Raw genomic sequence first — 19,102 nt, 5'->3', positions numbered from 1 at the left:
TACTGTTTTGAAGTGACATTTTGGGCCATTATTTTTAAAAGTGACATTTTGAACCATTTAGCACTCAAAAGTGATATTTTGGTCCATTGTTCCATATTTCACCTCTTCACCATGATTTATATGTTAGGGAAGATACATCAAGAAAAGTAGAAAATACTAAAAAAAAAAAAAGTAGAGATAAAAGAGCACACCAAAACATTCATTAAAAGGTAAAAGGAGGGGTTCAAACCCTATTCTCGCTCAACTATTGTCACAAGTGGATACACAACACGATAATATGATACGAAAACAAAACAAAAATAACGGATTTGGTTTGACATTTTTGATACACGAACACGAAAGTACACGGATGAATTTATTATCAATTTTGGTTTTACCCTTAGGTACATAACACGAAACGAAAGTATACGAAATAAATAAATATATAAATAAACTTATCAAAATTATATAAATATTTTATATATAATTTTTACAAAAAAATAGATTTAAATTTAAATTTTAAAAGACTTGACCGTACTTAAGTTTTTATGACTTATTAACTTAAGACTTGAATAGTAAAAAATTAATATTTAAATATAAATTATATTTTATATTTATTTTATTATTAATTTTAAATTACACGTAACACGATACGAAATATACACAAAATGAAAGTACACGAAACTAAACGAAACGAAACGAATCTTTAACAGTTCGGGTTTGGATTAAACATTGATGACACGAAATACAAAAGCACACGACACGAAATATACGAAACGAACGAATCGTAAGCTCTAGTTTAGTTTTTAGGCACACTACTCATCTTTTATTTAGAAAATCGGGGAATCCGCGTATGTTCACATGCAAAATATTCAATGAATGCAAAGTATATTATACATATGAGGATATGGATCAGGTTAAAATGGGTCACAAACAAAATTCTAATTTATGTTACTTAATTTAATTTTAATAATTTTTTACTCTATTAAAGTCCCGTTTAAATTCGGACAAATAAAAAGTTGAATTCGGATCGGTTCGAATCGATTAAATTCAAAATTTTGGAACACCAAAGTTGCAAGCGTAAGTTGGGCCCGACGGGATGGATAAATACAGGAATTGGCAATAACGCTATCTCTGTGACTCTGTACGTGTGACTCAAATGTTAAAAAAGTACACGCGTCCTTCATATAACACAAAATTATAAACAAGCTGACCTGAGCTTCCCTTTGAAATTACACAAAGTGATTCATAGATCGTACACAATCCTGCAATCTCACCTGTACATACATACATTTACATAAACATACTTGTTGAGATATAGAATTTAGCTTTTATCGAAATAATTTTGCAATTGGCCTTGTACGTGTAGAATATACACACAGATATATATGTGTGTGGGGTGAATTAAGAGTAATTAGGGTTTTTTTATAATCTGGATGTTATTGGTGAATGGCATTGTTTAAGAGATTGTTTTATAAGAAGCCACCTGATAGACTTCTCGAGATTTCTGAGCGTGTTTATGGTAATCTCTCTCTCTCTCTCTCTCTCTCTCTCTCTCTCTCTCTCTCTCCCCCTCTCTCTCCCTCTCTCTCTCCCTCTCTCCCTCCCTCCCTCTCCCTCTCTCGCTCCCCCCCCCCTCTCTCTCTATCTCTCTCTTTCTGTGTCTAAGTTGATTTATAGTGCTTTGGTCGATTTTTTTGTTTAGTTTACCACTTTACCTGTTTTTTATCTCTCTCTTTTAAATTTGATTTATTGTGGTTTTGTTGATTTTTTAATTTAGTTTACTGTTTTTAATACAGTTTATCTCAATGTATGTGTTGGAATATTGTTTACACTCAATTCCATGGTTGTGATTGACGGCGAAATCAAATAATTCTAGTTACTTTAGATAACACTTTAAAACTATAGATAGAGAGAAATGAATGCGTGTGTGAGAGAGATAGAGAGATAACTCAAATTGAGAACTGGACTAGTGATTTTGATGCAGAGAGGGAGAGAGAGGGGTAACTCAAATTGATAATTGAACTAGTGATTTTGATGCGAGAGGGAGGGCGGGAGCTAACTTAAAAATGAGAACTAGTGGTTTTGATGCAAACCCTTGGTGATCTGTATTGAGATTCTGATTACTGGTTTACATCGGAATTACCGGTTTCACCTTAGAAATCACCACAGTTCTCATTATGGTTCTCATTTGAGCACTTGCTTATGTATGTGTAACCAATATGCTCCTGTATTATGCTAATTTCCTAATTAATTTTTTTAGTGGGATGCAATCTATTAATGTCTGAATGCGCATACAGGTTTTAGACTGTAATAGTTAAAATTATAGTGTTCTATACATGCGTGCACTCCAGTTTTAGATTAGGGAATGTTTTAGCTACTTGTTTACTGTGAATGAATTTAAAATCTTGTAGTTTGTGCCATAGATCAATTAGAACTTGATTTGTTTTTGTTGGTAAGTTGGCAATAAAAGACTGGAGATTTTATTCTCCTCTGTAATTGTAATTGATTATATAAAATTTGAAGGACTTTAAAATAATAATATATTCACACACAATAATTATGTATTTATGTTATGTCTTTAGTGATGTTTTTTTTGGGTGATGATGATATATTTTTAATATTCGAGTGATTCTGTTGAAATCTTTTGCATATGTAGTATTTGATTGTTGTTTCACCACGGATACTTGGGAAGCAGAAGAATATAAAGACTACGTTGGGAATGTTATTGGTCAGCTTAAAGATTATTACCCTGACGCCTCAATCCTGGTATTTAATTTCCATGAGCAGGGGACACCGAGCCAAATTGCTAATGCCTTGTCCGAGTATGACATAACTATAATGGACTACCCCCGGCATTATGAAGGTTGTCCATTGCTCCCAATGGAGGTCATCCACCATTTCTTACGATCGGGGGAGAGTTGGCTATCACTAGGGAAACAAAATGTGCTCCTAATGCATTGTGAGCGGGGTGCTTGGCCTGTTCTGGCTTTCATGTTGGCTGCACTTTTAATTTACAGTAAGCAATTTTACGGGGAGCAGAAGACCTTGGACATGGTGTACAAGCAGGCACCTCAGGAGCTTTTACAGCTTCTCTCACCACTTAATCCTATACCTTCTCAGATAAGGTATTTACAATATGTTTCAAGGAGGAATGTGGGGGCGGAATGGCCCCCACTAGACAGGGCACTCACATTGGATTGTATCATTATTAGAATGATTCCTAACTTTGATAGAGGAGGAGGTTGTCGTCCAATATTTCATATATATGGACAGGATCCTTTCATGGCTTCTGATCGCAATCCTAAACTTCTATTCTCAACACCAAAGCAGAGCAAGGCTGTCCGGCACTACAAGCAGGTAAGTTTGGTTCTTTTGCTGAATTGGTATTACCACCAATGTAAATGTTCATTATTTATACTATATGTAGTTCTTTTATTTGAAATGATATATATTGCTACATATTATTAATGTTTCTCCTTATCGAAATGGAGTAATCCTTCACTGCTTGTTTTATTTTGCCCGTGGCCATGTGATTTATGTGTTACTTAGCATCAAATCAATCTGTTGGAAGCAATATTCTGAAAGGCGAATTGAAAAAAAATCAGTAACTAAGATCTTGTTTGTTGGGCATAATTTTTTTTCCTGCGAAATTAGTTTCCTAGTTTTCCTATGTTTTATTTGCTTGGGAAATTAAATAATGGAGGATCACGTGCTTGTAAAAATAGATTAAAGAAAGTGAGGAAAACATTTTCATCTCCAAAATTTGTATAAATATTATACACGCATCTTATTTTCCTTGCCTAATATTTTTATAAAACACTGTTTTCTTTGCCCAACAAACAGGGCATCAGAGGAAAAGTCAACACTTCCACAAGTACTCTACCAATAAGTAGATTCGTCGCAATCTCCTAAACTTGGTTGCAGATATCTTATTATTTTGATGTAACTCGTATTGACAATGTTAGAATATTCAATTATGTATCTGAAAATGAAATGAAATTTTACAGCATCCATTTACTAGTGTTTAAACATGAAATACTGTTGGGTTATTAGTTTTTTCGTAGGAATTAAATATTTTGAATATGTAGTTCACTTGTTATGTATAGCATATACTAATTGATTATTGTACATAGGTTGCATATAGTTTGTGATTTGAGCCTTTGTGTTTGCCTGTGTGTATGTTTATAATTTGTGAGTGATATTTATAAGCACACAGCATAGTGGAAGGAGGAGTACCCTACTACATCACATGAATAATTCTTGGACAAGATAAAATTGGACAATATATATTATTTCTTGATGAAGTATGGCATCACTTTGGCCCGTTTGGGGTTTCTTAAAAAAAGTAACTTATGAGTCATATAAATGATATGTAAATTTTTACTTATAAGTTATTTAGGCGTTTGGATAGTTTTACTTATAAGTTGTTGATGTGTTTGGTAAAATATAACTTATAATTTTAATTTTTTTATAAAAAAATAAAATTTTAGTATAATAATATAATACATTATTATAAGATTAAAAAGAAGAAATTTGAAAATAGAATATTTAAATGTTTTTTATAATTAAGTAATCTATCTATACTATTACATAAAAAACGAAATATTGAAAATTTTGGTTTAACGGTTTTCGATTTCCGGTTATATATAACCAATTAACTTATAACTTAAAATAGATAAGTGTCATATTAGTGGTAAGTAAATTATCATAAATTTTATTTAATAAAAAAAATCAACGAGAAAGTAGGCAAATGTTTAAAAAAATTATACGAAATAAAGTATGATAGCAATTATTTTTTTAGACGGAAGAGAGGAAAGAAATAACAAAAAAGATATATGAAAATAGAGAGAATAGAGAGAATATCAAACAAAAGAAATAAAAAATGAGGCGGCAACAAAATAAGTGGTAAGCAAAAGAAGAAAGTTGGGCCCCTGGTACATTCTACTTATTCCTCTGAAGTAAAGAAAATCTTATAAAAATATGGTGCAGCCAAACATTCGTGATAAAGGGAAACTAACTTCTGTCCTCATAATTAAATCATGTTGGGTAAACATAATATGTTCACCACAGATTACACCATGGATATTGCTCAAAAGTCATAATTTGCGATATGAATCTTAATAGGAACTGTTACATGACATGACATTTACACTGGGAGGTTTCAGCACTTCGATTTGATGTTTTTTACAAACAAAACTCAAGAACAGATTTCCCATTCTTGCTTATTGGCTTTTGCCACATTTTTATATGTTATTGCCTGTTGTGCTCTCTCGTATAGACTTCTGTCACTATTCAGACTTTTCTATTGCTATTATAATTATCTGCAACATATGTCACTGCAGGCGGAATGTGAATTAGTTAAGATCGATATCAACTGCCACATTCAAGGTGATGTTGTGCTTGAGTGTATCAACTTACACGATGACATGGAACGAGAAGAGATGATATTACGTGTCATGTTTAACACGGCTTTCATTAGGTCAAATATTATAATGCTTAACCGAAATGATGTAGATATGATGTGGAATGCAAAGGACCTATTTCCAAACGACTTCAGAGCAGAGGTAAATTTTTATCTTGCAACTTGCGTTGCCCTTTCATGCTGTTGTTTTTCCACAAGAATAATATATGAATACACAGATTCAAATATTGATTAAACATTGATTATTTGGATAAAGGTTCTTTTCTCTGAGATGGATGCTGCTGCATCTGTAGTTCCGGTAGACTTGTCTTGTTTCGAGGAAAAGGATGGTCTCCCGGTGGAGGCATTTGCAAAAGTCCAAGAGATCTTTAATAGTGTTGATTGGTTGGTTCCGAAGAAAGATGCTATGTCGGATGTAGTCCAGCATATAACCGGGTCAACTGATAATGCCCAGAGGAGGCCAAATGTTGAAACTCATAAAACTGAAGAACCCGGCAACCGTTTGCCGCAATTAAGTCCTAAAAAGCATCAAGATGAGCAAACGAGTCTCAAATCACTAAAACATGAGAAACAGTCCGGGACCTCTCATAGACTGACTCAACTCGAAGATATAACTGAAGATACAGATGATGGACTTGAAAAAGCTCCATCAGCTGTTTCTTCCCCCAGCCTACCTCTGAAGGAGGACTCTTCAAAAGCACCACATCAACCGACGCTACCTGTGAAAGATCCAGCTATAGACATTGGACAGTCTTCAGTCTCTCCTCCTTCGTCAACACCGCATGCACCTCAAACTCCTCCTTTAAGAGACAGTACATCTAGGAGTGTAAATTCTGCACATCCTCTACCACCAGACTTAGAGATCACCTTTAAGCCTCTAAATAAGAATGTAGATATTAAAACTGGTCTACCTCCAGAGTCATCTTCTTCATTTAAAAATATGCCACCTTCCACCCCGCCCCCACTTCCTCCGCAAACACAAAGTTCCCCTCCAGTCTCATTAAAAAATGATAAGGGTAAATTTGGGCCTGCTCCTCCACCTCCCCCACCTCCCCCTCCCACATCTGCTTTAAAGATAGATCAAACCATAAATCTGTCTGTGGCTCCAGCACCACCACCTCCCCCTCCACCTACTCCCCCGTTAAAAGAAAATTCAGCTTTGAAGAGCAGACCTCGACCTCCTCCACCTCCGTCTCCACCTATTCATCGTGCGCAAGTTGCACAGTCTGAGGACTCGACATTGGTTCCCCAGCCCCCACCTCCTCCGGGTCCCGGTTCACCGTCCCATGCTGGAAACCAACAAGCTCCTTCTCCTCCCCCTGTGAATCAACAAGCTCCTCCGCCGCCGCCACCACCGGGAGCCGCAAATCCGCAAGCTCCATCTCCACCTCCTCCTCCGGGAGCTGCAAATTCTGAAACTCCCTCTCCGGCGCCCCCTGCTATACCCCCATCTGTGGGAAGAGGACGTGGTTTATCTCGTACAATGAATACTAGGAACAATCAAACCAAAAAATTGAAGCCGTTGCATTGGTTAAAGCTATCGAGAGCAGTACAAGGAAGTTTGTGGGCTGAGACACAAAGATCTGGTGATGCTAACAAGTACGTACAGCCTTTTTTGTTGGATAGTTGATGTTTCTCTGTAAATGTTCTAGGTACTTGTCTCATAACAAGCAATCTGCTGGTCTTGTGTTTTAGGGGTCCAGATATTGATATATCAGAATTGGAGTCTCTGTTCTCAGCAGCTGTTCCCACTTCAGGTAAAGGTGGTCCAGGGGGTAAAACAAATCCACGTTCCCCAGTAGTGAACAAGCCTGAAAAAGTGCAGCTGGTAATATATTTTCTATTTCTTTCAACTGTCTATCTATTTGTTTATCATATTGTGGGATTTTTATGGGAGTATGTGGGATTTATTGCAGCAATCTTGCATTAGATTCCACAATGTGTGCCCTTTTATGAGGTGGCTTCTTGTTATTAGTTGGGTTTTTTGTGCATGCAGGGGGGGGTCCATTATCATTAATTAGTAGGAGCCAATCAAAATTTGACAACTCATTTTTTATTGTGTGCCCTTGGGAGCACACTAGAATACCATTTGAATAATAGGTCATAGTTAAATAAACGGTGATAGAAATTCTAAACTATAATAATTAGGTAATTTTTTTTAAAGAAAAATTCAATTAGTAATCTGTTAGACGCTTCATTACTACATGTATATGAAGATGTTGTCATGGACATAAGTTTTTGTAAGCATGATTCAAGCATGCTGCAGTGCATGTTATACATATCTTTCATAAAAGTGATCATTAGGCTCAACGAAGATATTTTTATGTAATTAAAGAAAATAAACTCACAAGAATGCAGCTTATTCATTACCAATTTTTGAACTGATGGGATCATTTTTAAGACATTGCTTATTCCTTTTTTTTCTCTCCAGATTGACCATAGACGCGCCTATAATTGTGAAATAATGCTCTCAAAAGTGAAGATACCTTTGAATGAGTTAATGGTAAGTTAGCTACTCATTTTACATATTTAAAAAGGTCTTGGAACTGAGTCTGTAAGGACTTTACAGAATGCTTGCAGTCGGCCAGCATGCTGCAGAAATTTCATTCCATTATATTTTTTATCGGCGGGTTACATGAATCAGTCCTAGTAATGAGACTATATTATGATGTCCTTTCTATCTTTTGATAATCATTATTGTTTCATTCCTTGGTCATGGATTTCGGTGGAGGTTCATTCTTGCGTTCTAGGTATACGTTATGCATTCCATTTCTCTGCCTCGTTTACTGGAATGATATTGGTCAATATGGACCCTTGTAAAGCAAATCTCTAATTATTTTGAAAGAAATAATCATTAACAGAGATTTAATAGGGATTTGTTTATAATTTAAGTCTTAATAGCACGACCAGTCTTGAGACATGAATCTTATTATTCCCCTTTTAATTTTTTTCATTGTTGAAGCCTTTTAAGTTCAGAATGATTGTTTTCTTATATATATATATATATGTATTTATTTTTTAAATTTATGACTACTTCATATATGTTAGACTCCTTTAAAATCAGGGGCGGAGCGACGTTAGACCGAGCATACGCGCCGGCATACGCGCCGGCGTACCCTGAAACTCCAAATTGTTTAATATAGGCTCTGTGTCTAAATTCCCTCTTACATTAGGGCACGTTAAATTGTTTACATATAGGGTTACTTACGGATTTTTTTGTCAATCATTTTTTGCTGTTTGATCTGTCAGAACTCAGTGCTAGCCTTGGAAGATTCGGCTCTGGACGCAGATCAGGTTGATAACCTCATTAAATTTTGTCCAACCAAAGAGGAGATGGAGTTGCTCAAGGTAGCAAGATTCGATGTTTGAGCTAGTTATTTTATATAAATTAATGTAATCCATGTAAAATGAAATAAGAAATCAAATATATCTTGAATGCAGTTGTTTATTAGAAAAATGCAGTAGTAGATGCGTCCAGAAAAACTGTTTTCAACTGTTAAATTTTAATTTAAATTAATTATTAACTTATGGTTTCCTTTAAAAAAAATTAACTGATGGTTCTTTGTACAGAACTATAAAGGCGAGATTGATATGTTAGGGAAGTGTGAACAGGTTTGTGCTTTTGACTTCCCTAGAAGAATTTATAGAGTCATCTATGGTTTTTAATTCAACTCTGGTGCTTTTTTAATCATGACAGTTCTTCTTTGAACTAATGCAAGTACCACGTGCTGAATCTAAGCTCAGAGTTCTCTCATTCAAATTGCAGTTTAAATCCCAGGTTAGAGAACAACGTAAATGTTTTCACTAGCTGCAAATACTTGTTTTGGATTAGCTCAGTGCATGAAATTTTTGTATCAGGTTTCTGACCTACGGAACAGCTTGGATATTATAAATTCAGCTGCAGAACAGGCAATTATTCTTTTTTTTTACTGTCAGTTGTACAGTCACTTGAATGGAAATGAGATTAATAATCTTCATTTCAATATTCTATCAGATTAGAAGTTCTTGCAAGTTGAAAAAGATTATGCAGACAATTCTTTCATTAGGAAATGCTCTGAACCAGGGAACTGCAAGAGGTAAGTTATTATAATTTTTTTTGACAAATATATAGGTCGAATTAAATGCTGTTCACTTAACTCGTACTCCCTCTCTACCCCCCAACTGTTTAAATTTCTGAGAGAGTGTCCGGCATGCATTTTAAGGTGCATATAAAGTATAATTCTGTAATTTATTTTTACAATTTTCTTTTTCTGATAAAAAAAATTAAACATTCAATTTTTATTCAGAAAAAAAAAATATTTGTAAAAATAAGTTACATACTATACTTTATATGCACCTTAAAATGTGTGCCGGGGGGACTGAGGGAGTATCTTTTATCAGGTGCTTCACTCTATTCAAATTGGTCTCACTTGAGTCAATCTTGTCATAGAACTTATCAATCTGTAAATTATTAAGTGAGAATAAACACTAGGCGGAACAGGTGGTAAAGATTGCAACATGGACTCCAAGGGGGCATCTTTCTGTACTATGAATATGTTAAATATTGAATGGCTTAATACATTCACACCATATGTCAGGTGGCACAGTAGTTTAAATTGGTTTTTCCCGGTCATTCTAGACAGAACTAATATTTAACATACCATAGATATCTTCACAAAAGGGATAAATTAAATTTTTCCTACTTTTTCTGTTCTAAATATCTTCAGTCAAAATGTTAAATCGATTTAATATTCTTACCAAAGGATAGGAGATTGATTGAAGACAAAAAAGAATAGAAATTCCCTTAGGTGCGAAGGTTGGACATGCTTCAATTCAAGTTAAGTTTCAAATTTAACGAATCTTATCTTGAATCGTAGAGTTTTTAACCTCATCCTTTTGGATTTATTTTTTTTGGTTTTTTGTATAACATTCCTTGTCACATAATGGATGTTATGGATGGATCGATTATATTTGTTGAGAGTGACTCGAGTATCCTACTCGGTATGTAGGTGTGAGTTCAGTGAGCAGTTTAATATTTTAATTGCACAGTAGTCAAGTCATAGTCATAGTTCATACAATACATCTGGGCCCGCCCAACTTATCTCTTTTACCACATGTTCTACCTGCATTTAGTTTAGCTAAAAATTGTAACAGAGTTATACGTTCTGGACATAGTTACTTTGCTAAGACTATTTTAACTTAGCTACTCACTTAGTATATGGATTTTACTTGTTGTTTCGGTGAACATATTAATATTTATTCCTTAAAAGAATAGATCAGCTTTACAATTGTAGTGTTTTGTATGTTCAGAAACTCTTTAGAAGATTTCACAATTTCAGCACCGCCAGATAGTGGTTGCACACTGAAATTATCAGCCAGGATTTAGAAGTTTTTATATTCGCACTCACGCTATTAATCATGTGTATAAAAGAGCAGGGAGCCTACATTTTAAGGAAATTTCCTATTTGTGAAATTATACTGCTGTAAGAGGCAGCAATCTTCTGAACTTCTCTGTTGAATATATATATATATATATGTATGTATGTATGTATGTATGTATACGATATAAAAATCAATGGATGCATAGTAGAAAGATCTATGTTGTGTAAAAATAATTTTTAAAACTTTAACGCTTATTTGCTGATTGTTCATATATTTTAGGCTCTGCTGTTGGGTTCAGACTGGATAGCCTCCTTAAGTTGACCGAAACACGTGCTCGCAACAACAAGATGACTCTTATGCATTATTTATGCAAGGTATAAAATGGCTTTAGAGCACTGCATGCTTCTCGTGCCTAGAAATTTGTCCGGTAATCTACCCCGCTTCTTTGAATATGAAAATCAAACAGACGGGAAGTAGAGACAAGTCTTTTTAAACTAATACATGGCTAGCTATGAACTAGAGTCTAGAAATAAATCTTTTAGAACTTTTCACTGTTTTTGTGCATGCTATTACATAGAAACACAACATGTGAAGGAATTTGCTTTCAGTTTAATAAAGTCTTCCACATTGAGCCGCATACCAAACAGAACTTACAGTAAGAAAAAGCCTTCAACACTGTAACTTTTCCTTAAATCTTTTTTTAAATTTAAGGAAAGGACATGCGGCTGTGCGTTTAACAAATTTTAACCAGCACTTCTCAGAAATGCTACCCAGAAGAGTGCTGTGTATGCAAAATATTGGGAATTGGTGGATAATAATTAATGTGTTAACTGGGGTTTACCCGGAGATCAAACTTCCGGGAGGATATCTCCTCTGTTCACCTGAAGGATAACCTTCAAAAGTTGACCGAGGGATTGTCCAACTCCGGCGTGATAATAAGTGCTGTAAGAGTTTTCTAGAGACATGGGTAAGAGTGATCTAGTAGTCTTGGGCTGACTTATGTGTCTAAGAATTACTTTTGGTCGAAGATGGTAAATAGACTTGGGTTCTTTTCCGGATTATAATTTGGACCTCCAGGCTACATAGTATCGAGCTCCCTACCGTAGTCCACTACGAAGAGTCAATAAAGATGATTTTAACACACATCTAAGACTAGTGTTTTAAAATAAGAACTTGATCGAGGGGACACCTATCTGGGTATATTTGATTAGATATGGAACTGATATATCACGTATGCCAGAAACTGACAAATATAAACTTCACAAAAACTTCGCTGAAATGGCCAAAAAATCAATTTTAAGCATTATTTATTTAATTATGTGCTTCGTTATAGTTTCCGTAGGCAACCAATTAGGTGGTAGATAATTAGTGTTATGCAGGAGCCTGGAGGGTTTTTAAAATTTTTGATTACCTATTTAGATCGCCATACAATGGTTATATTGAAACCATGGTTGACAAAGAAAGGGGGAAATGGAAGTGTAAGTAATGCTGAATCTAAAAGAACCTTACGTGACGATTTGACAGGTGGGGATTATAATGTTGTTTGTAATTTGTCAACTTATATCAGGACAGTGAATCATTTCCTAATTTATTGTTTTTATACATAGTTTTCTTGTAACCAAAAATATTGAATCAATCTAAAATTCATGTTAAGTTTAAGCATTCGGTCCTCCTGTATTCTGTGGGCTACAATTTTGCAACTCTAATTTATTGAATCATTTCTAGGTTCTTGCTGAGAAACTTCCAGAACTCCTTGATTTTTCAAAAGATCTTGGAAGCTTGGAATCGTCAACTAAGGTTTGAATTCTTGATTGACTTGTTAAATAAGTGATGACGTTGGCAATCTGTTGATGCGACATACTAAAGTTTTTGGCCGAGGAAATGCAAGCTATCAGCAAAGGACTGGAGAAGGTAGTTCAGGAATTGTCTTTGTCTGAAAGTGATGGACCTGTGTCAGAAAAATTTCATATGGTAATTTCTGTGCACCATCTGCAATTAGTTACCTCAGATGCGGGTTCTTATTACTTTGTACAATTAGATAGTGGCGGAAGAAATAAATAAGGCAAAGAGATTGGAATTCGTTAGATGGGTCAAAGGCTGGTATTTACTTTGAGCTAATCATGGGAAACTTTTGATAAAAGAGATAGTAAGGATCCAATAACACATATTATATTTATGCTTGCAATGTCGATTCCAGATCTTAGTTATCTATATGATAGATATCTTCGGTCAAATGGTCCATATTCAGAAAGCAGAAGATTGGTAAATATGGTATAAAGAAAAAATAATCACCTCAACTACTATTGGAGTACATAACATCTACCAATTATTTGGCGTACTATATAAGAGCTAGAAGTCCTGACATTTCCTCCCTTCTTCAGTAACCTCTGTCTTTATTTCCTCGTGGCGAGTCAGATTTACGAAGAATAGCACTTAGACAAGTCATTGTCTTCCCGACTGTCCTCATCCAAACTGTCACTCTTCCCTATATTAAATTTTGGTGCATCACTCTTTATTTTCCAAAGTGTTCTGTTACAAGATTAAGCTGTTCCTGCTGCCCTTCTAATCTTAGAAAGATTTTTTGGTTAATATTTTAGTGTGTTCTAAATGTTAGGAAAAATTGGATCTGTTTGTACAAGTCCTTCTAAATTTGTACAAATGCTACTTTTAGTATATATACTATAGGTATTTTAATATACACCGAAAAAAATATGAGCTTTTACATGTTTGTTTAATATGCATAATGCATTTAATTTATATTACAATATAAGGCAAAAGTTCACTGTAGACCACAAAATCGTTAGACCCGTATAACTATGCAGAACGATGTTTTTCTGACTTATATTATTAAAAAGTGCAGAACAGTTAATTTCAAAACTGCAGAACAATGAGCTTGATTTTCAGAACAAGATCATTTCGACCATGAAAATTCTCGAGAGACGGTCTCCGTTGAAGATATTGTAGATAGCCGGAGATATAATACATGAAATGTATATAAATACAAAAAATAATAACATAACTCTAAAATATAAACATGAACTTATTTTATACTAAACTTAAAAAATAACTTTAAGGAATATATTGGTCTGTTTGGGTAAAACAAATCTACTATACTCATAAGCAATACTTATATGTTACAAGTTATATATTATAATAATATTTTCCAAATAGGTAATAATAGCTCAAAAGTCCAAAAATTACTTTTGCTTATTTGTAAAATAACTTAATTACAAAGTAAGGTAAACCACGTAGTCAAATTGGCAGAGGATCCCCTAGTGATTACCCATAAATCGTGCATTCAGAACCCTAAAAATAGATTACTGAAACTCAAACTTACTTAAAGTGGGTGTCATGCTTGATATTTTTGTTCAGAAATAACAATTTGTGTTTATTATACTCACTCTTGTTGGTTCTCTAATTCCTGTATCTGTACTACTCAGGTTCTAAAGGAGTTTCTTTGTTTTGCTGAAGGTGAAGTTAGGTCTTTAGCCTCACTTTATTCTGTGGTGGTATGGCTCTTACTGTAGTCAGCTCAAGGGTTTCTTTTTATCAATAATATTTTGTTCTTGTTCTGACCTATTATCTTTAACATTTAAATCTTTAAAGGGAAGAAATGTAGATGCATTGATTCTTTACTTTGGAGAAGATCCAGCTCGCTGTCCATTCGAGCAAGGTATCATCTGCACACTTGATTGATTAGCAGTGTGCTGTGAGGTCAATGATTACCATTTAAATTGCTAAGCATACACACACACACACACACACATAAATGTATTTATGTACGAGAGAGTCATGTACCACCAGAAACCATCTTAGCCTACAAAATTTACAAACCTCTGGAATACAATTATATATTCAATTACTGTTTGTAGAGTTTGTAGGTTAAGATGGTTTGCGCTTGATGAGAGACCTATGTGGTGTGTGTGGTGCTTTTTTGAAGTCATCAGTTGAGGATATAGTTGTATTCAGGAATATTAAATAAAACTATTATGGATGGATACCGACACAAGCGCTTTGAGGGAACTCATCTGTGCATGCTGTTTGAGAACAGCAATAATAGTGTTTGTATAGTCAGATGGTTGGTTTTGCACTAAGTTTACTCTTGACCAAACCGCATATTATTTTGCATCAGTTAAATTCTGCTCTACCTCAACTGAAATTCTTTACATTTGAGAGGGATGGTTCGGCACACATTTTAAGTCTCCTATATAGTATAGTTCCATAAATTACTTTTAAATTTTTTTTTATTCTGAATAGAAATTCAATATTTAAATTTTTATTGAGAAAAAGAAAATTTTAAAAATAAGTTATGGAACTATACTTTATATACGCCTTAAAATGCGTGCCGAGCAATTAAAAAGAAATGTAAATAAATGAGGGGGGCGGAGGTAGTATATACTATCACTTCCTATTTCGTTATAGATTAACACTGAAAAATAGTTGTGCTTTGTAGTTAACCGCAAACATATTAAAACTTTACAGCTCTTATATTACTTTACTATCAACTTTGCTGCAGTTGTCTCAACTTTACTTAACTTTGTGAGGATGTTCAATAAATCTCACGAGGAAAATTGCAAGCAACAGGAGTTTGAAAAGAAAAAATCAGAAAAGGAAGCAGCCACTGAGTCAACAAAGATGAATGCTTCAGATAAGGGTTCTGAAATCAGTGTTGTTAGATAGATCTGTCCGATTTGGCTTCAGACAATCCCTTTTTTGGGATAAGCAGTTTAATCTATTGCAGGGTGAAACAAAAATCACCTTTCATGTTGGCAAAAGCGGAGGACCTGGATGGAGTTTGGCAAAGAGGAGAGGATTTTGATGGTGAATGAGAGAGATAGTGCATATGAGAATATAGAAATCGGAAGTCGACCTGTAAGTTAACCTAATGTGGCAGTTTTTTGCTTGATATTTTGTCGATAGGTAATCTACTCTACCTGCTTTCAGTAGTAAATGTGCTTTTAATGTTTAAGGTTTCAGGATATTGAGTTTTTCATTATCCTGCTAAATGTAAGGACTAGTTGGCCTGATCTATCCGCTGTATTAGATATGAGGACTAGTCAGTCTGGTTAGAAAGGCAACTTGTAAATATTGCTGATAAGTGTCTCCGTAAGGAATTTAGTGATAAAAATCTTCTAAATTTAATTTTACTTCTTTTTTCTATTTAAGTTTCTCCGGAATAATATCTTTCCTTGAACTGTTTGTCTGTTGAGCGTTTTACTCTCATTTTTCACTGTGTAGGTTCGATGTAGTTCTCTGTGTTTTATCTTGTGAACTACTTTAGATGGTTAGACCCTCTCTGCGAAGAGGTTGGAACTTGGAATGTATGTGAGTGTACATGATAGGCGACATCAAGTTGTTTTGGCTGTTGTAAGGACCTTATAAGGCTTTTGCACTTTTTCCTTGGATAACATCCAAATAAAATGTAGCAAAGCTTCAGTTTCACCCTTATACTTGATCTTACAGTTAATTGAGTGTAATAAACAACTAATTCCTGAAAATTTTCATTTGGGTTCTATACTTCTATTAATGTTGGTTTTTCAGGCCCCAAATCCTCCAAAAGGTCTATATTACTCTTTCATCACTCCCAATCTCTTCTATCTCTACAAATTCTTACTCTAGTTCTCTTTCTATCCTTTCTATAACCAATAATTCAATCCATCTAGCTTGAATACAATTTCGAAAATTTTCGTAATATTTTTGGAAAAGAACTCGAGGAAGTTCTTAGGATTGCTTTAAGTCCACATAGCAGAAGCAGAGCAAGTGTTTTAAAGGTGAGCAATTCATTCATTTGTTTTTAATGCTTTTAACTGTAAAACCTTTATATTTTCAATGAAAAATGGCTCGACCATTGTTGTTGGGAAATGTTTTAACTTTATAGCAACGGATTATGCACTTTATGACTACTTTATAAAACTATAGTGATGTCATCAACGAGGCCAGTAGAGGAGAACAGTCGGAAAAAAAACGTGCGGGTCCACTGTCTTGTGTTAGGGCCCATGTGTAGTGGGGCCCACAGAATAAGGGGAAGAATATAATGGACTCATGTGCAGGAGCAACGGTGCAAACCATGCGGGCGTAACCAGTTCTGTTAATGGTTTTTGTGTGTACAGTTATAAAAAGGCCGATCTTTGACCGGGCCGGATTTTTTGGGATTTGACTTTGATTGGGTCGGGCCAGACTTTTTGAAAATGTCAGTGCCCGTTTGGGCCCTCGAGACGGGCCTAATCGATCTTTTTTCGGGCTGAATTGGATCGGGCCGGGCTTTTTTCTAAATTAAATCGGATCGAGTATTATTAGAGATTCAGAAGAATACATATGTTAGCAACTAAATCATCGTAAAATGTATTAGTTTACATGGAATATTTTATGAAAATATTACTTCGTTGAAAATATTTAAGTTCAGCAAAAAATAAATATGTTTATAGAATAATACGTTCTATCATTGTTATGATAACAATGATATCCAAATATATATAGTGTACTTATTATATCTTCTTTCATTACTTATGCAACGAAATATATAAATAATATTATTAATCATATATGTGTTTAAAGTATTATTTATATTTATAGTAAATGTGAATTTATAAATATATATAAGAAAATATATTAGAATAATCAGATTATAATCGGCTTTTTTGGGCTTTTAACCGGGTCGGGCCGAAGCCCGGGTTTTTAACCGGGTCGGGCTTTGCCTAAAAATATAGGGTTCGTCGAGGTCCGGAGACCGGGTCGGGCTTTGACTGGGTCATCCCTTTACATCACGATCGTCGAATCTTCTACATCAAATAATCATTAAATAATCAGAGTCGTTATATACACATACTAAAAAAATACACTGCACAAATTCTCAGGTTCGAATCCCGTCAACAATAAACATTTATATTATTATTTATAAAAATACATATAAGTTCTCAGGTTCGAATCCCGTTAACAACAAACATGTATATTATTTATAAAAATACATATAAGTTTTCGGATTCGAATCTCACTCACCAACAACAAACATTTACATTATTATTTATGAATAAGATCTCATCAATCATATAATATTTATACTATTTGAACCTGACTTGAAATTATAATTATATAATCATTATTTAGTATTTAATTATTTATATAAAATTTTAATAAAATTATATGAAATAAAATTAAAATATATAGATATTAATCAAGACCCGTGCATCGCACGGGCCGTAAGCTAGTAGATATTAACAGTTATATCTTCTTGTAATCGAAAAATAATCAAATGACGGGATTTATGAGATACGTTATGTGGTGATGAGAATATTGTCCTCAAGTGTAACACAACCAACTCTCACTTATGATAGAATTTCTGGGGCGTGAAGCGAATACTATTCTAAAGTATCCCGCAGCCAATTATCACTTATGATAAAAATTATTTGAATATTTTTTACTTTTTTTATTTATATTATTTATGATTTAATTTTTTTAATACAACTGATAAAATATTCAAACTTATTACAAGAGTTTTAGTTTGAATGTTTACATTTTTTATAAAATAATATATAATTAATAAAATTTGAACATTTAACATTATTCGTCTTTTTATAAATAATAATATAAAAGTTTGTTATTGGTGAGACTTGAGAGTTGTGACCTTATTTGTTATCTTATAAATATAAATGAGAAATGTCTATCCTTTATTTTTTCAACCTAATCTCTCTTTTGATTTTGGAATTCGAACTTGGGAGTTCTTCATCTTTTTGGTATTTGAATTTAACGTCATAATCATTTGATAAGCAAATCTAACAAACGTGATTGAAAGGACAACCATACCAATCAAAATAAGAGATATTTTAAATGATACCCCATTCCGATAAATAATAATAAAAATATTTGTCGTTGGCTAGATTCCAATCTAGGAATTGTGTATTACTTTAATATTTAAATTTAACGATCATAATCATTTGATAAAGAATATCTGATGATCGTGATTGAAATGATAATCAAAACCTACCAAAATAAGCGGTATATCAAATTATACCATATTCCGAATATTGTAGTTTAGTATAGATGTATAGAATATAATTTCTTAAATTAGTTTGTATGGGAAAATGTATTACAAAATAAAAAATATAATTTTTTTGTAAAATTAAATATATGATTTTTCAGGGAATCACGCCGACTCGGATGAGGTGTACAATAATCCACATTCATATACACAGAACCGCGTTACCATTCCATCCATCCATAATTCACAATAAAAGAAAATACATAAAATTCATGTGCATTAATTTCATTTGAAAATTTATTAGCAAATATATTAAATACGTTATAAATGTGCAACATAAATGGAAAAAAGAGTAAATCGGA

At 33.8% G+C, this 19,102-nt stretch overlaps 1 protein-coding gene across 1 annotated transcript; it reads left to right on the top strand.

Annotated features, from left to right (window-relative positions):
- Nucleotides 1–1,129: 1,129 nt before the first annotated feature.
- Nucleotides 1,130–15,925, top strand: LOC141708843 (formin-like protein 13). The gene is made up of 16 exons (XM_074512653.1): nt 1,130–1,501; nt 2,639–3,339; nt 5,325–5,546; nt 5,661–7,003; nt 7,100–7,232; nt 7,836–7,907; nt 8,654–8,752; nt 8,975–9,016; nt 9,102–9,182; nt 9,263–9,313; nt 9,399–9,480; nt 11,045–11,139; nt 12,491–12,736; nt 14,206–14,274; nt 14,372–14,438; nt 15,282–15,925. The coding sequence occupies exons 1-13, from the start codon at nt 1,429–1,431 to the stop codon at nt 12,566–12,568; spliced, it is 3,072 nt and encodes a 1,023-aa protein (XP_074368754.1). The 5' UTR covers nt 1,130–1,428; the 3' UTR covers nt 12,569–12,736; nt 14,206–14,274; nt 14,372–14,438; nt 15,282–15,925.
- Nucleotides 15,926–19,102: the final 3,177 nt, after the last annotated feature.

The sequence above is a fragment of the Apium graveolens genome, chromosome 2, assembly GCF_009905375.1.
Source record: "Apium graveolens cultivar Ventura chromosome 2, ASM990537v1, whole genome shotgun sequence".
In the NCBI taxonomy this organism is placed as follows: domain Eukaryota; kingdom Viridiplantae; phylum Streptophyta; class Magnoliopsida; order Apiales; family Apiaceae; genus Apium; species Apium graveolens.
Note: the sequence above shows the minus strand (reverse complement) of the source record. Positions and strands in the feature narration are given on the sequence as shown.